The sequence below is a fragment of the Lagenorhynchus albirostris genome, chromosome 2, assembly GCF_949774975.1.
Source record: "Lagenorhynchus albirostris chromosome 2, mLagAlb1.1, whole genome shotgun sequence".
Classification (NCBI taxonomy): domain Eukaryota; kingdom Metazoa; phylum Chordata; class Mammalia; order Artiodactyla; family Delphinidae; genus Lagenorhynchus; species Lagenorhynchus albirostris.
In genome coordinates, this window is record NC_083096.1 from 168,474,510 (window position 1) to 168,493,987 (window position 19,478).

Below are 19,478 nucleotides of genomic sequence, written 5' to 3' on the forward strand. Positions count from 1 at the left end.
GCAGGGGACACAGGTTCGTGCCCCGGTCCGGGAAGATCCCACATGCCGCAGAGCGGCTGGGCCCGTGAGCCATGGCCGCTGAGCCTGCACGTCCGGAGCCTGTGCTCCGCAACAGGAGAGGCCACAGCAGTAGAGGCCTGCGTACCGCAAAAAAAAGAAAAAAGTTTAAAAGGTGGCAGTAAAAATGGACAAGGTGAAGAGGCTGTGCACAGGAAGACACATGACTTTACAAGAGACTTGATGAAAGAGATAAGGGGCTTTCAAGACTCCAAGCTTCCAAAGTTCAGGAGAATAGTAATACAATGGAAAAAATGGGAAATCTGGGAGACAGGTTAGTAAAATTAAATGGAAATACTCTAAAGATGGTTGGAAATTAAAGACTAGAACTCACAAGTGAGAATGGGTATAAGAAATTTTAAATCAACATAGAGGTAAAAAATTTTGAAGCAGCTGTATGATTAATCTCATTAAGGAAAGTCACAGTTTCAAAGAGGAATTGGTCAACATAAATGATAAAAAAAGTAAAAAAGAAAAAATTGAGAAAAATGAATTACTGGTGACCATCACCAAGTTGTGCTGCCTTCCTGTCCCTGCTGTAGTGAGAGGTGGCTTAAAAACACCTTCAAGTATACCACTCTTGCTTGATACATCTCTTTCCTGCTAACTTTCTGACTATGATTTTTGGCAGAAGAATAAATCATCTACAGCAGCTCAAAGAAACGCAAAGCAAAGTAAACTGGGCTCAGAGAGGTAGACTAAACTATCCTGAAGGAAGAGCCTCGGGGGTTCCTCTGAAGCACATCAGAGGCATTTTAAAACACCTAACACTGATCAATACTCCCCAACAAAATTAACCAAAATGAAATCTCCAATTAGAGCAGCAATTCTAGGGTTATACTGTTGTTTAAAATAATGAACTGGGACTTCCCTGGTGGCACAGTGTTTAAGAATCCGCCTGCCAATGCAGGGGACATGGGTTCGAGTCCTGGTCCGGGAAGACCCTACATGCCGCAGAGCAACTAAGCCCGTGCGCCATAACCACTGAGCCTGCGTTCTAGAGCCCGCGAGCCACAACTACTGAGCCCACGTGCCACAACTACTGAAGCCCGCATGCCTAGAGCCCGTGCTTCGCAACAGAAGAAGCCACCGCAATGAGAAGCCCACGCGCAGCAACAAAGACCTAACACAGCAAGTAAAATAAAATAAAGAACTAAGTCTAGAAAGCAGGAAAACCATGCTTCCTGAGGTAGGAGCCTGCCTGGAATTTTCTCACTGTACCACTGGAGGAGCTGTAGCACTGCTTTGCTCCTGAACTTAACACTGGGGCAGAACTGAGAAGCTCAGTAGTAGGGATCCTATATAAAAGAATGTAAAAGCCCTACAAGCTAGGGAAGAAAGCAAAGGTTTTGTAAGCCAATTGAAAGAACTGACTTTCTCACATGCTATTTCCCTCCACATTCCATAGATTTTCCTTACTTATTTTGTTGCAAAATCTTGGTTTGTAGTTCACTTTTCAAAATGTTGCAAAGAAAGCCCACAATTCAGATGCTATGTTATGTTGCTCAACTACCAAGCTTAAGCTGTGTTTGAGTACAGGTAGTTTTTTAAAAACAAAGCTTATTTTTCTAGTTATTTACCTGTTTTTAAAAAGGCCAATATGGAACTTTATTCTGGAGCTGCTATTAAAAGAACCATTATAACTTTTCACAACTGATAACCATGAATGTATTTCCCAACAAGAGAGTTCCCCTTTCCTGCTCATGTAACAGTTTTTCAGAACTCTGGCTATCTATATCTTCCGAGGCTATGATTAGAGGCTCCTTCCATCTTAAACATGATTTGAGTCTACAATGCTATGAAAAACATACAACTTCTTAGGCTTTAATTAATCATATGTATTCGTCTATCTTCAAATATCAGAAGATGCTAAAAAATAGCAAAATCAAAAATAATTCTACTTTCAAATGTTTAAAACCTCTGTGATCAGCAAATATGGCAAAATTTAATGTTATATCTCGATAGTTGATACATGGATTTACATTGTTATTCTCTGAGGAGAGAAAGTCTTTATTAGAAAGTATCAAGATTTGCCACTCCTCCTATGATTTATCATATAAAAGCTTAAAGAATTATCTATCTTGTAAAAAATGATCTATTCACATTATTGAAAATGGGCTACCACATACACTTTCCAGTTTCCAAAAGTGACAGAGTATGTATGTCAACCTAGTCCATTACCTAACCTGATTTTTTCCTGAGGAGAACACTGATCTGATGCAACTAGAGATTACCATACTAAGTGAAGTCAGAAAGAGAAAGACAAATACCATATGATATCACTTATATGTGGAATCTAAAATATGACACAAATGAACCTATCTAAGAAACAGGATCATGGACATAGAGAACAGACTGGTGGTTGCCAAGGGAAACGGGGTTGGGGGAAGGATGGAGTGGTAAGTTGGGGTTAGCAGATGTAAGCTTTTATATACAGAATGGATAAACAAGGTCCTACTGTACAGCACAGAGAACTATATTCAAAATCCTATGATAAACCATAATGGAAAAGAATATTTTAAAAAAGAATGTGTGTGTGTGTGTGTGTGTGTGTGTGTGTATATATATATATATGTATAACTGAATCACTTTGCTGTGCAGCAGTGATTAACACAACACTGTAAATCACCTACACTTCAATAAAATAAATAAATTAAAAAAAAACAACACCGGGCTTCCCTGGTGGCGCAGTGGTTGAGAGTCCGCCTGCCGATGCAGGGAACACGGGTTCGTGCCCCGGTCCAGGAAGATCCCACGTGCCGCGGAGCGGCTAGGCCTGTGAGCCATGGCTGCTGAGCCTGTGCGTCCGGAGCCTGTGCTCCACAACGAGAGAGGCCACAACAGTGAGAGGCCCGCGTACCACAAAAAACAAAACAAAAACACCACCACCACCAACCCACCGTATTCCTGGTTCAACTGTGTTTAATAAATACAAAACATCTGTACACAAAAGTGGAGCCCATATCTTCTCATGTGATCCTCATATCAAGCCCCATTTTTCAGATGAGAAAATCCTCAAAGTATCCTGTTCTTCTATTATCCATGATCACACCAAATAAAGGATGGTAGCAAAAGAATACGAGGAGATTACAAAAATAAAGTTGCTCAGCTAAACAAATTACTATTTTGCCTTAATAAAAAATAAAGCAAAATTATCAATAAAATAAAATCATTCATTAAGAAAAGCAGGTCAATCTCTAAAGACCAAACATAACTTGGTAGCATCTGATTCAATGGTTCTTATCAGCCAAAAGCAGTAAACAGTTAAAAATCAGGGCTCTCAAACTGCTTCATAAAAGCCTAGCTTCATTCCTTCATGTTTAAAGTAAAACGTCCAAAACCCAATTTTGGGAAAAACATCTGAAAACAATTTCTGCAGTCTCACCATACTTTGTATATACTTTTATCGTACTGTTTCTTCATTGTTGTCAATTAATATCTGTAACCCTAAACTGGACTGTGAATTCTTTGCAGGAGGACCTAGTCTTCAGCCTTGAACCCTCAGAATCCAGCACCATGCCTGGAACAAAGCACTATAGTTTTACAATTAATGTATGTAGAATAAAGTGAATGAGGAGCTGCACATTTGTGAAAATCTTATTTTGTGTGGAAAATGTCTCTATAAAAATTTTCCCCTCCACACCACCAATCCCCTACCTTGTTGGGTTTCTTTTTTGTTTTTTTAACTCTTCCTGTAAGTAAAGAAGGATCTGAAGACCTCCTTCCTTTCCACCCTTTCTGCCTGTAAGTCTCTCTAAATTTTTACCCTGAAATGTAACATCTAAGAGTATTTTGCCTTCTATTATACATTTATGTATACATCTGTATCTCACACTAGGCTATAAATTATCTGAGAGTGGGGACCATGTGTTGGAGAGTAATATACATCTTGGTCCATTTTTAGTAATCTCTCAAAATACAAAAATTTTGTTGAATTGATCTAGGTTACCTTTTCGGCCTGTGACATTTTTCCCCAGCTCTCTAGTAAGTTATTCTGGAGCATAGTTCCAAATCAGAACACTGAAATGATGCTATAACAAACAAACAAAAAAAGGTGGTGCAGTGGTTAAGAATCCGCTTGTCAATGAAGGGGACACAGGTTCAAGCCCTGGTCCGGGAAGATCCCACATGCCGCGAAGCAACTAGGCTCGTGCGCCACAACTACTGAACCTGTGCTCTAGAGCCTGCGAGCCACAACTACTGAAGCCCACACACCTAGAGCTCGTGCCCCACAATGAGAAGCCACTGCGATGAGAAGCAAGCGCACTGCAACGAAGAGTAGCCCCTGTTCGCCGCAACTAGAGAAAGCCCGCAACGAAGACCCAACACAGCCAAAAATAAATAAATAAATAAATTTATTTTTTAAAAAAAGGCAAGAAAATTAATCCTAGGTCTGTTTTCTAAATGTATACACCATACTTCATATGATGAGAAAATCAAATGATTTCAGGCACTTAGTTGACACTAGCAGGCCAAAATGGCAACATAAACAACTCTTCAGGGATCAATTTCCTAGCAACTTCTACTAAACCTACAAAAAAGGGTCTCCTGCTGGGTATGGGGGCTGTGCACTTGTAGGCATGGAGAGAGAAAAGGCTGGGATGTGCCACTTGAGAGTACTTACAGCCTGATAAACGAAAGTATTCACCTGAACTCTGACCATAACTATCCATGCTGCCAAATCCAGCACTTTTACTGACTGCAATCAGCATGACTGACTCATAGGAGAGATGATCAGGGTACTTTATAAACAAAGAATTATGAAAATATAAGGACCACTGTACAAATATTGGGACCGACCATTGATTTTTTTCTTTTAAAGTAAGGTCCATCTTCAGCTCTTCTCTGGTCAAATTCTATTATATCGAGTTCTAAAGGATAGTCCAAAAGATTCTGCCTTTTAGATTTTTGCTACAGCAAATAAAGCAACTCATCAAGTTTTCGGTCAATCTCTTGTCAACAGTATTTGTGATCAAATTTCACTGAATTTTAAGCTAAATTCTTCTACCCATACATGTACATTTTGTATATTTTATATAAATTTAGTATTTTTACTAATTCAGGTTGCATCTCCTTTTGTGTGATTTTTAAAAATACTTTCAATCTACAGCATGACTATTACATGAACAAGGCCTCCAAATTATTAAAACCATACAGAATTTTTTGTCATAGCAATCTCTCGTATCTCATTGTTTTGTAATTTGTTTAAAAGCCTACATATCTTTCAAACATATACACCAAACACATCCAAAATTACCATGCACAACAGAGAAGAGAGCAAACACTTTCCTTTGTTATATTCTCACCAGAATCCTTATTTTAAACAAGGAGATAAAGTGATTCTTCCCACAGTCATTCAATAAAATGGAATATAATAAAGTCGTCACCGACCAGCTAACAATATCTAACAAAATTGTTTTGAAGAGTTAATCAATGGTTAATGGAAGCCTTTGAGTTTCATTAGAGTATTAGCACAGCACTGAGCCTGGAAAAATGGTACACATACAGACACGTGCACATACGTACATATATTTTAAACATACTTCTGATGTCTCTATTGAGAAATCCATTAACGTGAAGAAGTCTTAAGAAAGGCATCTTAAAAACCCATTTCAAATTTCATTTTATTTATTTTAGAGTAAGTTTCCATACAAATCTTAAGCTATACACAACTAAGCTACTTCTAATCCCAAATGTTAGAGTTCCTAAACAGTAATCCCAAACCAGAGTTCCTAAACAGTCATCCAATACAAAATTTAAATCCAGGAACTACTTAGTGAGATTTTTCTGGAAAATTTCAACTGCTGAAAGGCAGTGAGGGGAAAAAAACTATGTTTTGTATGAAAATAAAAAAGCTAAGTGCTAGCAAATTAGTTAACCTAGTAAAACCTCACTGAGGAATAATCTAAGGTATACAGGGTTAACAACTGAGTCAAGAAGGGAAGAAAGCTTTTCTCCAATAGAAAGTTACTTTAACAGAGCAGCAATTATTCTAAACCAGTATGTAAACTCCAACCGAGATTTTACTCTATTTTATAGACGCTCACTATTATGTAACACCACTAATAACCAAACACTCAATTCCAAAAACAACCTGTTCAGGCTCAGTTGCCACTTTTATCTTGATAGAAAAGGTACTGGAAAACCAAATAAAACCATCGTTTGTTAAAACAAATATATTCAGAAGTGTATAGTAAATATAAAAATACATGGAAATGTTTAAGAAAACAGGTGAATTTTAAACATAAGCAGTAATATTTAGTATGAAAAATACATTTACCTATGTGACTACCACAGAACTAAATGCCACATTGTTATAATTAAAAACTGACAAATCTACAAACAGTGTTTAACCCAGAACAGAGAACTTTTTCTCAATTAAAAAACCTCCTTTTTTTTCTGGCCACACCGTGCAGGCTTGCAGGATCTTAGTTCCCAGACCAGGGATCGAACCTGGGCCCAGGCAGTGAAAGCGCCGAGTCCTAACCACTGGACCACCAGGGAATTCCTGAAACTCAAACCTCGTTTCCCCAAAAATTCAACTTTGATATTGAGAACATTTTTCCATTGATCAAAATCTAGTAAATTCAATTACCAAAATAGCCTAAATCACCTCTCCAATCCCAGTCTCTTTACTCCTTTACTTTGCCTTCATAGAGCACATAGATTGATTTTTCCAAAACACGTATTTTGGTATAGCACCTTCACTCAAAAAACCTCAGTGTTACCCATGGCCAGATCCTCCTAGTGCTTAAAGGACATCAAGTTCAAATTCCTTAGCCTGGTAACCAAGGCTCCAACCTTCCTTTTTGGTCTCCTCTTAGAAGTCTCCTAGAGGAATCTTCTCCAGTCAAATCATTTTACCCACTGACTTCAGAATACCTTGTGCTTTCATAATTAACAAAATATTTTATTCTTCTTAAGATTAACACTGTGGAAAGCAAAGCAAAATTTTCTAAACATGTTTAAAAGCTGGTAAGAATGAAATGTATTCAAACCTTATATATTTTAAGAGAGTAAGTTAATGTCTAGTTATCACCTAAAATAACTGAAAAGATTTGGTAAAGAACCAGACCCACATCTTCTCTCAAGATATTAAATACGCATATGGCAAGGCTTCCATTCAATTTCTGAATGAAAACTTAAGTGAAAGAACTAGTTCGGATAAGACAAGAGATTTTGGAAACCCTGGACAGTTTCTACATACTTGAACTTCCCTGATAATATTTATTCACCATGAGGACCCAAACTATTTCTAAATTCTGCAGGCCAGTAAGTTACCACTACTTTTCCAGGGTAAGTATTCCCTAATTCACCCTACAAATGTTTAAAAAAATTTTTTTGAGTTGTTTTAGAGGAAAAATAACTTTATTTTCATAACCACAAATTAATTGTACGTTTTGGCTGTTATCAGCGCACCTCTGAGCACTGAAGATATCCTAAACTTAAGAAACAAAACTTTAACTTTCTCCAAAATATTAAATAGTTTAAAACTTAAACTAAACCACTGGATTAACATTAACTAGAACATAATGGCATAAAGACAGTTCCCCAGATCCTAAATCCCTTTGCTAAGATATTTACTTTTGGGGACTTCCCTGGTGGCGCAGTCGATAAGACTCCATGCTCCCAATGCAGGAGGCCCGGGTTTGATCCCTGGTCAGGGAACTAGATCCCACATGCATGCAACAACTAAGGAGCCCGCGAGCTGCAACTAAGGAGCCCGCCTGCCGCAACTAAGACCCAGTGCAACCAAATAAATAATTTTTAAAAAGATATTTACTCTTTGTAGGAACAGTATCTGACATTTATGGAAGAAGGAAAACAAAATAAAAAACCTCTTTCACAAAAAAGAAAACACCAAGACTTGGTTTAAAATTCTCAGAGGACAAAGTGTATATCAACTTGATACTTTATGGTAAATCAGTTTCTTACTGGAGACACTGACAACTACACAAAAAAGAGGGTGAGGCAGTACCTGAGATATCAGATCATCTACTGAATAATAGAGTCCTTAAACTAAGAGATCAGCAGCCTCTGGAGCTATATAACAGCTATCAAAAGGATTATCCCCATGTATCTCATTGGCAAATCTACAGCAAAGGTAGAAAAAAAGAAAGGCAAGAATCAAAGAAGAATATAGAAGAAAGGAGTAGAGAGTCAAGGGAAGAGTTGGGAGTAAGGACAGAAAGAAGGGGAGAGTGCTAAATGTAAAAGACTAGGAAAAGGAGGAAAAAAAATCAACAAAAAGAGAGGAGGTGTTGTTGAGGTACGTTTGCCTCAGGGACATTACTCCCAAAGGTAATATACCACTCCCAGTAAGTAACTCTCCGATAAGTTATTTTAAGAAAGTTTTAGGAAAACCATTCTTAGGAAATCTGAGTCCTGAGAAGATTTAAACCCAGAATCTATCTTTTTCTAAATGCTCTCAAACTGTATTCTTTTATCACATTTTATTACAATTACTGTAAATTATAAATTTTTATTTTTGAGTTTTAGCTAGAATCTGTTTGATAAGTTCTAAATCTAAGTTTAAATTAACACCTGATTTGTAATGCTCTCTAAAGAATTGGTGAGGTGAATGGGCCTGGAGCTACTGGAAATACAGAAAGTATTTTAATGAGAAGAACTTAGTAAAAATTCAAAGTCAAGAAGAGTTAAAGAGTAGCCATTAAAGGCAGAAGATATGAAATATTAATTAAGATTCTACTTTTGTTTGGTCTCTCCAAAACAAAAGGGTATTCCTAATTGGTCTGGGTATCCTCAGTAGGACTCACTGAGGTGATGTTAGTGAGAATTCTTTTAAAATGTTTGAACCTCTGAAAACAGTACTACAGGCTCCAATAATCTTTCAATGTCATAGGGAAGATTGTGTGACCTTAGAATCTCTTCACAGCCTTTTCTTATACCATTCTTTTGACTGGAGGCTCAATAACTAAACAATAACAGGCACTTAAGTCTTTTCTTTTTGACTTCAGAATGTATTTTTATCTTTGTTCACCAGGAAAAGACCCTTTTCAAAACTGATCCACACCACGAAGGTTTTACCTGAAAGTATCTAACCATGAAGTAAATGGCATAATTTAGCCGGAATAATTTCTGAATCATTCTATCTCTAAATTCTGAATCAGAGTTATCACTGAAAGGTTTGGTTCTTCGGGTTTGGCTTTCTGTGCACTTTCTCCAACTTTTCAGCTGCCTTACACAGCCATTATCCTTCTACCCTCATTCTTTACTTTCCTCCTATATGTACAGACACACACAAAAAGAATGTCAGTACCACTATGTATATATGCATGTATATTTATGTGTGTATACATGTATATGTGCATACACACAAAAATACACATGGCCAATATAAGAGTATAAACCAAAGACATAAAAAACATTGCAGAATAGGAATAAATTCATTTATTCTTATTTCTAAGATAAAACAAAACTGTGGTTAGTTACTATAACTCACCAGATGGTTCCTCAGGCTCACTTTCATTTTCTTCCTCAGGTGGGGCTTGAGGGGGTGGTGGGGGAAGCTTCTTTTCCTTCTCTGCTTTAGCATTTCTCTCTTCTTCTGAATAATACTCATCTTCTGAGAGGTTGGCCAAACTTTCATCCATCTCTCTGTACTCTACCTATATGGAGATTATACCAGGGAAAGCTAAATACAATGGACATCTAAAGTCAGAAACTCAGTTTGGAACCATCAGTAAATATGAATTGTTTTCTAACTTCAATTTTTAAGGAAAATAAGCAAATAACAAGGAACAAGCTAGCTCATAATAGGTAACCATTAAAAACAAAATCTCTCATGAAATAATCTTGTGTCAGTTCAGATTTAGCCCAAACTGTAACTTTTACATCATAGTACTGAAATTCAAATCAATGACTCTGAGGCTCTCTACAAATAAAAATTAATTGTGTGTTTGTGTGTGAATCTATACATATGTATATATCATGTTCACATACTGGAAGTTTCAACAAAAGACTAAGCTAGCCCTCAGTCAGACAAAAATACAGTTAGCTAGAATAACAAGTCTGTCTAATGCCAATCTGTACTTCTAACTACTATTCCATAGGTAGATAGCAAAAGAATTCTAGAGGGCTTCCCTGGTGGCGCAGTGGTTGAGAGTCCGCCTGCAGATACAGGGGACATGGGTTCGTGCCCCGGTTGGGGAGGATCCCGCATGCCGCGGAGTGGCTAGGCCCGTGGGCCATGGCCGCTGGGCCTGCGCGTCCGGAGCCTGTGCTCCGCAACGGGAGAGGCCACGGCAGTGAGAGGCCTGCGTACTGGGGAAAAAAAAAAAAAAAAAGAATTCTAGAAACCAAATTGAGGAGTGGGGAGGGTGGGCAGGGAATAAAAATTGCAAATGGCAATAGTCAAACTGAAACAATAAAACGGTACATTTGCTTAAAACAAAAACATAAACAAAACACTGGTGACCTAAGAGAGTTGAATGATGAGAGCAAAGAATCCTTATTACAACAAATTAAGGAGTAAGTCATGTGGATATGGAGACTACAAGCCTTACTACTAATTCACACCCGTTACAAAGGGGAAAACCAGGTAATAAGTAGAAAGAGGAAGCAGTCTTAATGAATGTTTCATTGGGGGGTAAAGCAACTTAGGATAGGGAAGATTATTATGGACCGCTTTGTTAAAATGTGTAATGTGGTATTACAAATAGTCATCAACCTTGGAACACTGTCAAATCATCATTTTGACCCCTACCCTAACAAGGAAGCTACAGAAACAAGAGCTCTCTATTCTGGACTGAATGAAAAAATAAAACGAATAAAATAAAAAGTATTTATTGGAGGTGGAGACAGGGCAAAGACAACATGGCTTCCAAATATATTAGATTTCTGAAATGCATCGTCCTGTGGATTACAGTGAATGTAATCTATTTTAACTTTCGAAATATCTTTGAAATTGCTCCAGATGGCTGGCTGCTATTATCTGTCGTCTTCTTTTTTTTTTAAGTGACATGACCACAGGATTTGGGTGGTGGGGGAGTAGGTAGCTAGGGGAGGTAAGAGTTTTACTGAAAACAGGGATTGGGTTAGAAAATGGAAACAATTATGGATAAATTGAATAGTTTTGACCTGTGCTCTAAGAATTTTATTTAACACATGAATAACTGTATTTATCTATCAAATACTGAACTGAGAACATGGCACAATGGAGAAAATGATTATGAATGAGTATCTCTGCCCTTAATAAACTGAAACTCTAGTTGCAAACAAAAAAACCTGATCAGGTAAACATCTCAGAGACTTTACAATAAAATCTCCCCAAAATGCAGATAACAAACTTTATCCTACTTGACTGAGATTAAACTGTTAGGAACAGACCTCAGGATAATGGGTAAAGCAGCAAGGAGGGAAAAAAGTTTCAGAGGGAGCTGGGTTAGAAAATGTAATACATGTTTACAGTATGCAGCTTCCTTTCACCTTTTACCCCTCAACAGTGCTTGATCTCTCCCTGACCCAAAGATTCAGCCCTTTAATCCCCTGCCCATCAATCCTACCCATTCAATCAATAATCACTTAACAAGTGCCTACTGTGGAACTGGGCAATGTGCAAATTCTGAGACAAACACAAACAATAATATACGATCCTCTCTACTGAATTAGTTCAGCTTTTGCCTAAGACACCACGCCCTTTGAAGGAAAAATGAATCCAAGATTAAAGTTAGAGAAACACTGCATTTTTTATAGGCCCCCTCTAGGAGAGTCATAATACATGTTAAAAGTACTGAGAAGTTTCACAGCAAAAACAATCTTCTTAAATATTGTTTAATCCAATGTTTTGATGTAATAACTACTAACAAGGAATACACCTGGAAGAGGCTGGTCTAGAGTTCTTAGCTTTCAAGAAAAAAAGGAGATCAGAAAAATACCTAGAGATAGGAGTAAGAATATCTAAGGTAGTATTTAACAACAACAGAAAAAGAACTGTGTTCCACAGAACCCTTGGATTTTTGGAGGATTTCATTTACTAATTTTAAAATGTATTTTTAACATGAGTACTCATATGTTAAACCAAACCATAACCCTTTAGAGATCACCAACATATGAAGTTGTACTACTTAGGTAACTCAATTTTGGGTACACTGAAGAATAAAATTTCTTCTGCCATCTCTGTTCAACTGAGAGAGTGTCCTGAGATGGCAAGACAAGCTAAAAACAAAGGAAACAACCTTTTGCACTACCACTACTTGTCAATCAGTACAATACTTCATAAACAAAATACAGAAATTATTGAAGCTGCAACTATTATGCTTAACCTCCACTCCCAAATTTGGCTCTACCAAAATAGCCTCATTGTCTCAAAGACTGACAACTAAAATAAATGTTATAAATTTAAACTTCATATAAAACAGGCAAGTAGTATTTTATTTTGGGATTGTGCATAAAATTATATTTTGTAAAAAAGGATTTCCCCACTTACGAAAAAGTTTAAAAATCATCTGAAAGAATCATACAAACTCTAAAAAATAAGAATTATTCCCCTGACAAAAAGAATGGATGCTATGAACATAAAGGATTGGGAATCTTTTATCCCTAAGTAAAATCCTCTGAGACTTCAGAGGTTCTACAACTACTTATAATCAAGTACAAAAAGGTGTCCCAACAGGCAGATGAGTCAGTAGGGTACTTGTTCTTACCTGTACACCCGTGACTCTCAAATTTGTATCTCTAGTCCTCCTATCTCTTCCACACCCTTGCTACAGTGATTCATTCACTTCCCAACCACCTTAAAGCTCCAGTCTTTTAACAGTGCTTCCTTGTAATTCACCTAGGGTTCAAGTGCCAGATTAATTGTCCAAATACACTGTATTTTCAGATAGTTTAACAAATGAATGCCCAAACTGTCAAAACAGCATATAAACTCTCTAGCTCTAATTAGTCAAATTTACCTCTAATCATTTTCTAACACACTCGTCAAAATCATCCCTAAACTCCCTAAAAGCTACTCCCACCTTTTCTGTAAATCCAATGTCTAAAACTCAAGGCCCACCTCCTCTGCAAATTACTCCCTAAGTCTTCCAAACTTACAAATATATCTTTCCCTTCTCTAAATTCTCATAGCACTTATACTTCATAATCTAGTGCAATGCTGTCTGACAGAATTTTCTGAGATAATGGAAATGTTCTGTATCTGTGCGTCCAATAAGGTAGCACTAGCCACCTGTGGCTATTGAGCACTTACCATGTGGCTATTTAGGATTAAATAAAAATTAAAAATTCAGTTCCCTCAATCTACTAGCCACATAGTAAGTGCTCAATAGCCATAGGTGGCTAGTGGCTACCATCCTGGACAGCACATATTTAGTATTTGGCTCTCTACAACCTAGATACAACTCTGCAACATCCTGGTCCCTCCAACTTATCTTGCTCCTAGAAGAACCTCATTTCCAATTAAATTCATTTGCCCATTGTTCCCAACATTCAGTTGTCCACTCTGGACTCCCTGTTGCTTCTCAAACCACTTTCTATTATATTCCAAGCATTTTTCACTTCCTTTTCTTCCCTAGTAGTACTTAAATCACTGGGTACCTACTTACTTATGCCAGACACTGCAATAAGCATTTTATTTACATTATATCTAAACCTAATAATGTTACAAGGTAGGATTTATTTTTCTGAGGAAAAGGAATCACAGGAGGATGAGTTAACTCCAGAAGTCCATCCTTTTCCAGAACACTTTTAAAAATTCTGTCCTTTTTCAAGGCCCAGCTCAAGACTGCCATTCCTTAAGCTGTGTGGTGTTCCCAAAGTCTCAGCCCAATTTAACAATTTCAAACCTTAAATAGTTAGCCATAATGTTAGCATAGACATTCAGAGGTGAATTTATGCTGAAACTAATGAAACTTAAGCCTCAGGGACCTTCAATTGCATGGACTCCTTCCAATACCCTGAACCTAATTTTGATTACATAATTATATATATATTTACTTATTTATATAATTATATACATGTTTATGCATATATAAATTTTTTTAAAAAGAGGGCTCCCCCCAGGGACTTCCCTGGCAGTCCAGTGGTTAAGACTTATTGCTTCCATTGCAGGGGGCATGGGTTCAATCCCTGGTCGGGGAACTAAGATACCATATGATGCACGGTGTGGCAAAAAAAAAAGAGTGTCCCTCCCCAAAATGAATAAGCTCCCAGGCTATAAAATATAGATATATCCCCTGCATAAACTCTTGAGGCAAGGTCTTGAAGCAAGGTCTATCTACAGTGGACTCAGCTTCCATTTTACTCCTTTATGGATACTCTATCCCTTGAGGTCTGTTTCCTCTGGTTCCCAAGACTAGCTATGAATACGTAGGTCAGCTTCCCCAGTTCTTTACTTCCTAGTTGCTCACCAAATAAACACATAACCCATTTTTCTTTTGAGAGTTTCAGAGCTAATCACAAAGGAAAATTAAACACAGGAGAATTACAAAGAAATCTTACAGCAAGCCCCAAATTAATCTAGATTCAACACAATCCCAATCAGAATTTCAGCTGCCTTTTTGCAAAAATTGATAAACTGATCCTAAAATTTATATGGAAATGCAAGAGATACAGAATAGCCAAAACAATCTTGAAAAAGAACAAAGCTGGAGAACTCACACTTCCTGATTTCAAAACATATTGCCAAGCTACAGTAATCAGGACAGTGTGGTACTGGCATAAGAACAGAAATATAGATGAATGGGATAGAATTGAGAGTGGAAAAATAAACCCTTACATTTATGGTCAATCAACAAGGGTGTCAATCATTCAAAGGGGAGAGAACAGCATTCAACAAATTGTGTTGGGACAAGTGGATACACACATGCAAAAGAATGCCACGTACAAAAATTGACTCCAAAATGATCACAGACCTAAATGCAAGAGCTAAAACTCTTAGAAGAAAACATAGGAGTAAATCTTTATGACACTGGATTAGGCAATGGTTTCTTAGATGGAACACTAGAAGCAAAAGGGACAAAAGAAAAAATAAACTGGAAATCAAAATTTAAAACTTTTGTAATCACCGTATATGCAGAACTCTAACTACTCAACAATAAAAAGACAACACAATTTAAAGATGAGCCAAGGCTATGAATAGACATTTCACCAAAAATATATATAAATGGCCAATAAGGACAAGAAAAGATACTCAATTCAACATTTTTAGCCTACATATTAAAACCACAATGAGATAGCACTTCACACCCACTAGGATGGCTATAATAAAAAGACATTATCAAGTGTCAATAAGATTGGAGAAATCGGAACTCTCAAATATTGCTGGTGGGAATGTAAAATGATGTGGCTGCTATGGAAAACTGTTTGGCAGCTCCTCTATAAGTTAAACAGAGATACCATACCACCCAGCAATTCCACTCCTAGGTATCATACTTAAGAGAACCAAAAACATGTTCACACAAAAAACTGTACACAAATGTTCACAGCAGCATTATTCACAACAGCCAAAAAGTGGAGATGTCTGTAAAATGATGAATGGATAAACAAAATGTGGTATATTCGTACACTGGGATATTATTTGGCAAGTGAGCTATCAAGTACTGAATGGAAGTACTACAACATGGATGAACCTTGAAAACATGCTAAAGCCAGACACAAAAGGCCACATGCTATATGGTTCCATTTACATAAAATGTCCAAAAAAGGCAAATCCACAATGACACAAAGATTAGTGAATGCCAGGGGCTGGAGCCAAGGATGAATGGAGAGTGCCTGCTAATGGTACAGGTGTCTTCTGGGGGTGATGAAAATATCCTACAATTGACTGTAGGATATTGTGCTGGTTGTACAACTTTGTGAATATGCTAATAATCACTGAATTACCTACTCAAAAATGGTAAATTTTATGGTATGTGAATTATCTCAATAAACCTGTTTTTAAAAAAAATATCTGAGGGACTTCCCTGGTGGCTCAGTGGTTAAGACCCCGTGCTCCCAATGCAGGGGGCCTGGGTTGGATCCCTGCTCAGGGAATTAGATCCCACATGCATGCTGCAACTAAGAGTTCACATGCCACAACTAAGGAGCCTGTGTGCTGCAACTAAGCAGCTGGCAAGCCACAACTAAGGAGCCCGTGTGCAGCAACTAAGAGACCCAGCATGCAGGTATGCATGCATAAATAAATAAGACACCTCGTTCTCTTAAAAAAAAAATCTTATCATCTGGTTTCTAGCCAAATTTTCTATTGAAATAGTTAAATCAAAACCCAATTGGGCTTCTATCCTCTATTTCATTTCAGAGAATTGGGAGTTGCCAACCTATGCGTTGGTTAAACCGCCCCCCCCCCCCACAAAGACTTCCCTCCTTTATACTTGGAGTAAGGTATTCTTGGAGAGAGATCTCTCAAAACTGGGCAATTCAATCTGAGGCCTCTCAATCTGGGCGATACTCAAGAAGCTCCTCATACACACTGACTTGGTATATCCACTTAAATTATATAGAGATAGAAAACTTGTAATATGCATAAATTACATAATTTTAAATATTTAGTTACTTAAAATTATATGTACATATACTTCCAGTTTTTTCAACTGTACCATGAAATCTCCAGAAAAGGGCCATGTCTAAAGTCTGTGCCCTACTACTGCCCCAGTGCCCTGCTCACTGTTGGCGTCACATGTGGTCCTTTGTTTCAGAGGCTGATGCTACCTTATCACATTGTAAGTGTAGGGCTTACATTCCAGTTCCACCACTTACTTAGTTTTGCGACTCTGGGCAAGCTGCTTAAACTGCATGCCTCAGCTTACTCATTCCTGAAATGGGGCTAGCAAAACCTGCCAGTTGGTGTTTAGCAAAAATAAAAAGTTGGTGATGCTTTGAACACAGCATCTGGCACCCAGAGATGTGAGTCTGTATATACTGTCCCGTGACAAAGCCTTTTCTTGCCGTATATTTACACCTTGACTAATTGATATTAACCCTCTTAATCAGCTTCCTCATTTGTAAAACTACATCAAAAGATCGTTGACAGGATAAAAGGACAAAGAGCAAAACTCTCTAGCACACAGCAAAGGGCTCAAAAAAAAAAAAAAAGTTCCTTTTTTCCGGTCTTCAAGGCTAAGGCAATTTCTTTAGCATCACCCTACAGCCTCAACGTGCTCCCGGCCGAAACACATAAATATTGCTGAGCAGCTTCCAGACACATCTGTGGTCAAACAAATGATGTATGTCTCCAGCAAGGCCAACCATAACTCCACGTCAGGGAGCCATTTTTCCCAGTCAAGAAAATGAAAAGGTGTACGAGATGTAAATGAGTAAATACCCCTTCCCGAGATCCCCCTTTCCCAGGACGGCCCGGTCCCGGCATGAAGACGCATTCACCACCGCAAAGACCTTCCCTTCTCCCACCTCACCCAGCCAGCTAGTGGAGAGGTGGGTGGAGGTCGGTGACTGGGGAGGTCGGGGGGCATGGGGCTCAAGGCCCAAGACCGGGGCTCGCGGGGGTGGGGGTAATGCGGGCTGGACAACCTCGGGGAAGCTTGGCATTGGGATTTGCGGTTCGAGGGCGGGGATCGGGCCTCACCTTCGCCCGCTTGCGCCGACTGGTCCGTCGCCCCTCCGGAGTCTCTGCGATTCCCGTTTCCATGGGGGTCGCAGACCCAGGCACGACGGTAGGCCCAGCTTGAGGCCCGGCGGACCCCGGCGGCTCAGCCAGGCCCCCGGGGGGCGAGGACCGCGGGGGCTCCTTCTTGCGGGGAGTGCGCTCCCCGGCCGCCCCCGGCCCGGCTTCGGCAGGGCCGGACAGGCCCGCGGGCGGCGCGGCCACCTCAGAGCCGTTCTCCGAGCCGCCCGCTGCCCCGGCACCGGCCTCCGACCCGGCCGCCGCCGCCGCTGCCGCCGCCGCCGCCGCGGCTGCTGCCTTCTTCCCAGACAACATCTCGGGCCGCCTGGCTGCGGACGGCCGTAAGGGCCGCTCGGTCTGTCGGTCCGTGAGTCCGGAGTCGCCTCGCTTCACTTCACACAGTCCGCGCGCTGCCAACCGCCGCCGCGTATGCACGCGTTAAGCGCGCTCCGCGCGCTCCCGCCGCGCCAGAACAATAAAGCCCGAGACGCCCACGGCCCCGCCCTCCCCGCTGCCATAGAGCGGCGCCCTCGAGGCTAGAGCGGCGCCATGGCAAATTGCACGAAGCTTTCCTAGAGCGTCTCCTTAGCCGTCGGGGTCGGTCCCAGCACGGTCCCCATTCTAGGGCTTCTGGGCCAGACTGTACCTCCGAGAGCAACCATTTCCTCCTGGGACTTGCGTGTATTCATAAATTCATTCGTTCATTCACTCATTCATTCATTCACCTACTCATTCGTCAGGTCAACCAATATTTATTAATGCTTACTACGTGACAAAGGTTTAATTATGAAGTTCTTGCTCTCAAAGAGCTTACAGGGGAAAACACTGATATGTAACTAGTAGATCATCGTATTTACTATTCATAATTGTCCTGCTTCGACTGGGGAAATCTTGGAGAGCAAATGAGTTTCGAGGTAATAAAATGGACAAAAGTTAGGAAATCCAGATATGAGTCCAAACGGGATTGCCATTGCCTCCGGGGCTTTGTTCATGCTCTGTCTTCTGTCTGGACCCCCTCCCCCTTTGCACTTCCTCACTCGCACCTCTTCCCACTCCTATGCTCCCATCCCCACATACATGACGGCTTTCCACTCCAGGTTAATTCTTTCTAATGTCGCTGATGGTGGTGGCGGTTTATTCTTTTAATACCTCCAGGAATCCTTCACTGACCCAACACTGGAACAGGCCTTGTGTTCTTCAAGCTTATTTCCTCTAGGACACAGAGCTGTAATCGCTTTTTTACAAGTTTGTGTCTTCAAAGTATAATTCTCAAAAAATACTTCCATTTATACGTGAAGTTCAAGAACTGGTAAAACTAATCTCTAGTGATAGAATCCAATCAGTGGTTGCCTGGGATGAGGGTGGGGGTTGACTTCAAGAGAGCTGGAAAGGACTTGCTGGGGGTGATGGAAATGTTTTCTATCTTGACTGGGGCGTGTATACATTAGTCAAAACTCATTGAACTACACACGTAAAATAGGTGTATTTTATTTTATGTCGATTTTACATCAAAGAAGTTGAATTTTTTTTTTAAACTAAGCTAACAGAAAAAAAGAGACAATTAAGTTCAGGAAAACTAAAAGCTATGCCAGAAAGAAAGTGTAATCATAATACAACACATGGTTCAGCTGTGAACTACACTGACAGGTCTATAATAACATAAGCAATGAATATTGTTTTAACCAAAGGGATAGAATTATATGGGGAGAATGGAGGAAAGAGAAACTTTGTGGAGGAGAGGGGTGAGAGGGGTTTACAGAAGAGGGGACAAAGTGGGAATGGAGGCGGTTCTACATAGGAGCTAAATACCCAGATTCCATCATGAAAAGATAGTATATAA

At 39.4% G+C, this 19,478-nt stretch overlaps 1 protein-coding gene across 3 annotated transcripts in view; it reads right to left on the reverse strand.

The window, feature by feature from the left end:
• The window catches only part of KDM1A (lysine demethylase 1A), a 64,064-nt gene extending 45,970 nt beyond the window's left edge, over window positions 1-18,094 (reverse strand). Inside the window, exons 1-2 of one of the 3 annotated variants that reach the window (XR_009539062.1) lie at window positions 17,600-18,094; window positions 9,521-9,686 (exon numbers count right to left, since the gene is read on the reverse strand). Coding sequence is in view for 2 of the 3 variants with exons in the window: in XM_060141162.1 (XP_059997145.1) it covers window positions 9,521-9,686; window positions 17,600-17,953 (520 nt within the window). In the remaining variant the exon portion in view is untranslated. The remainder of the gene's footprint in view (window positions 1-9,520; window positions 9,687-17,599) is intronic. The other 2 variants (XM_060141162.1, XM_060141163.1) reach the window with 2 other exon arrangements.
• Window positions 18,095-19,478: the final 1,384 nt, after the last annotated feature.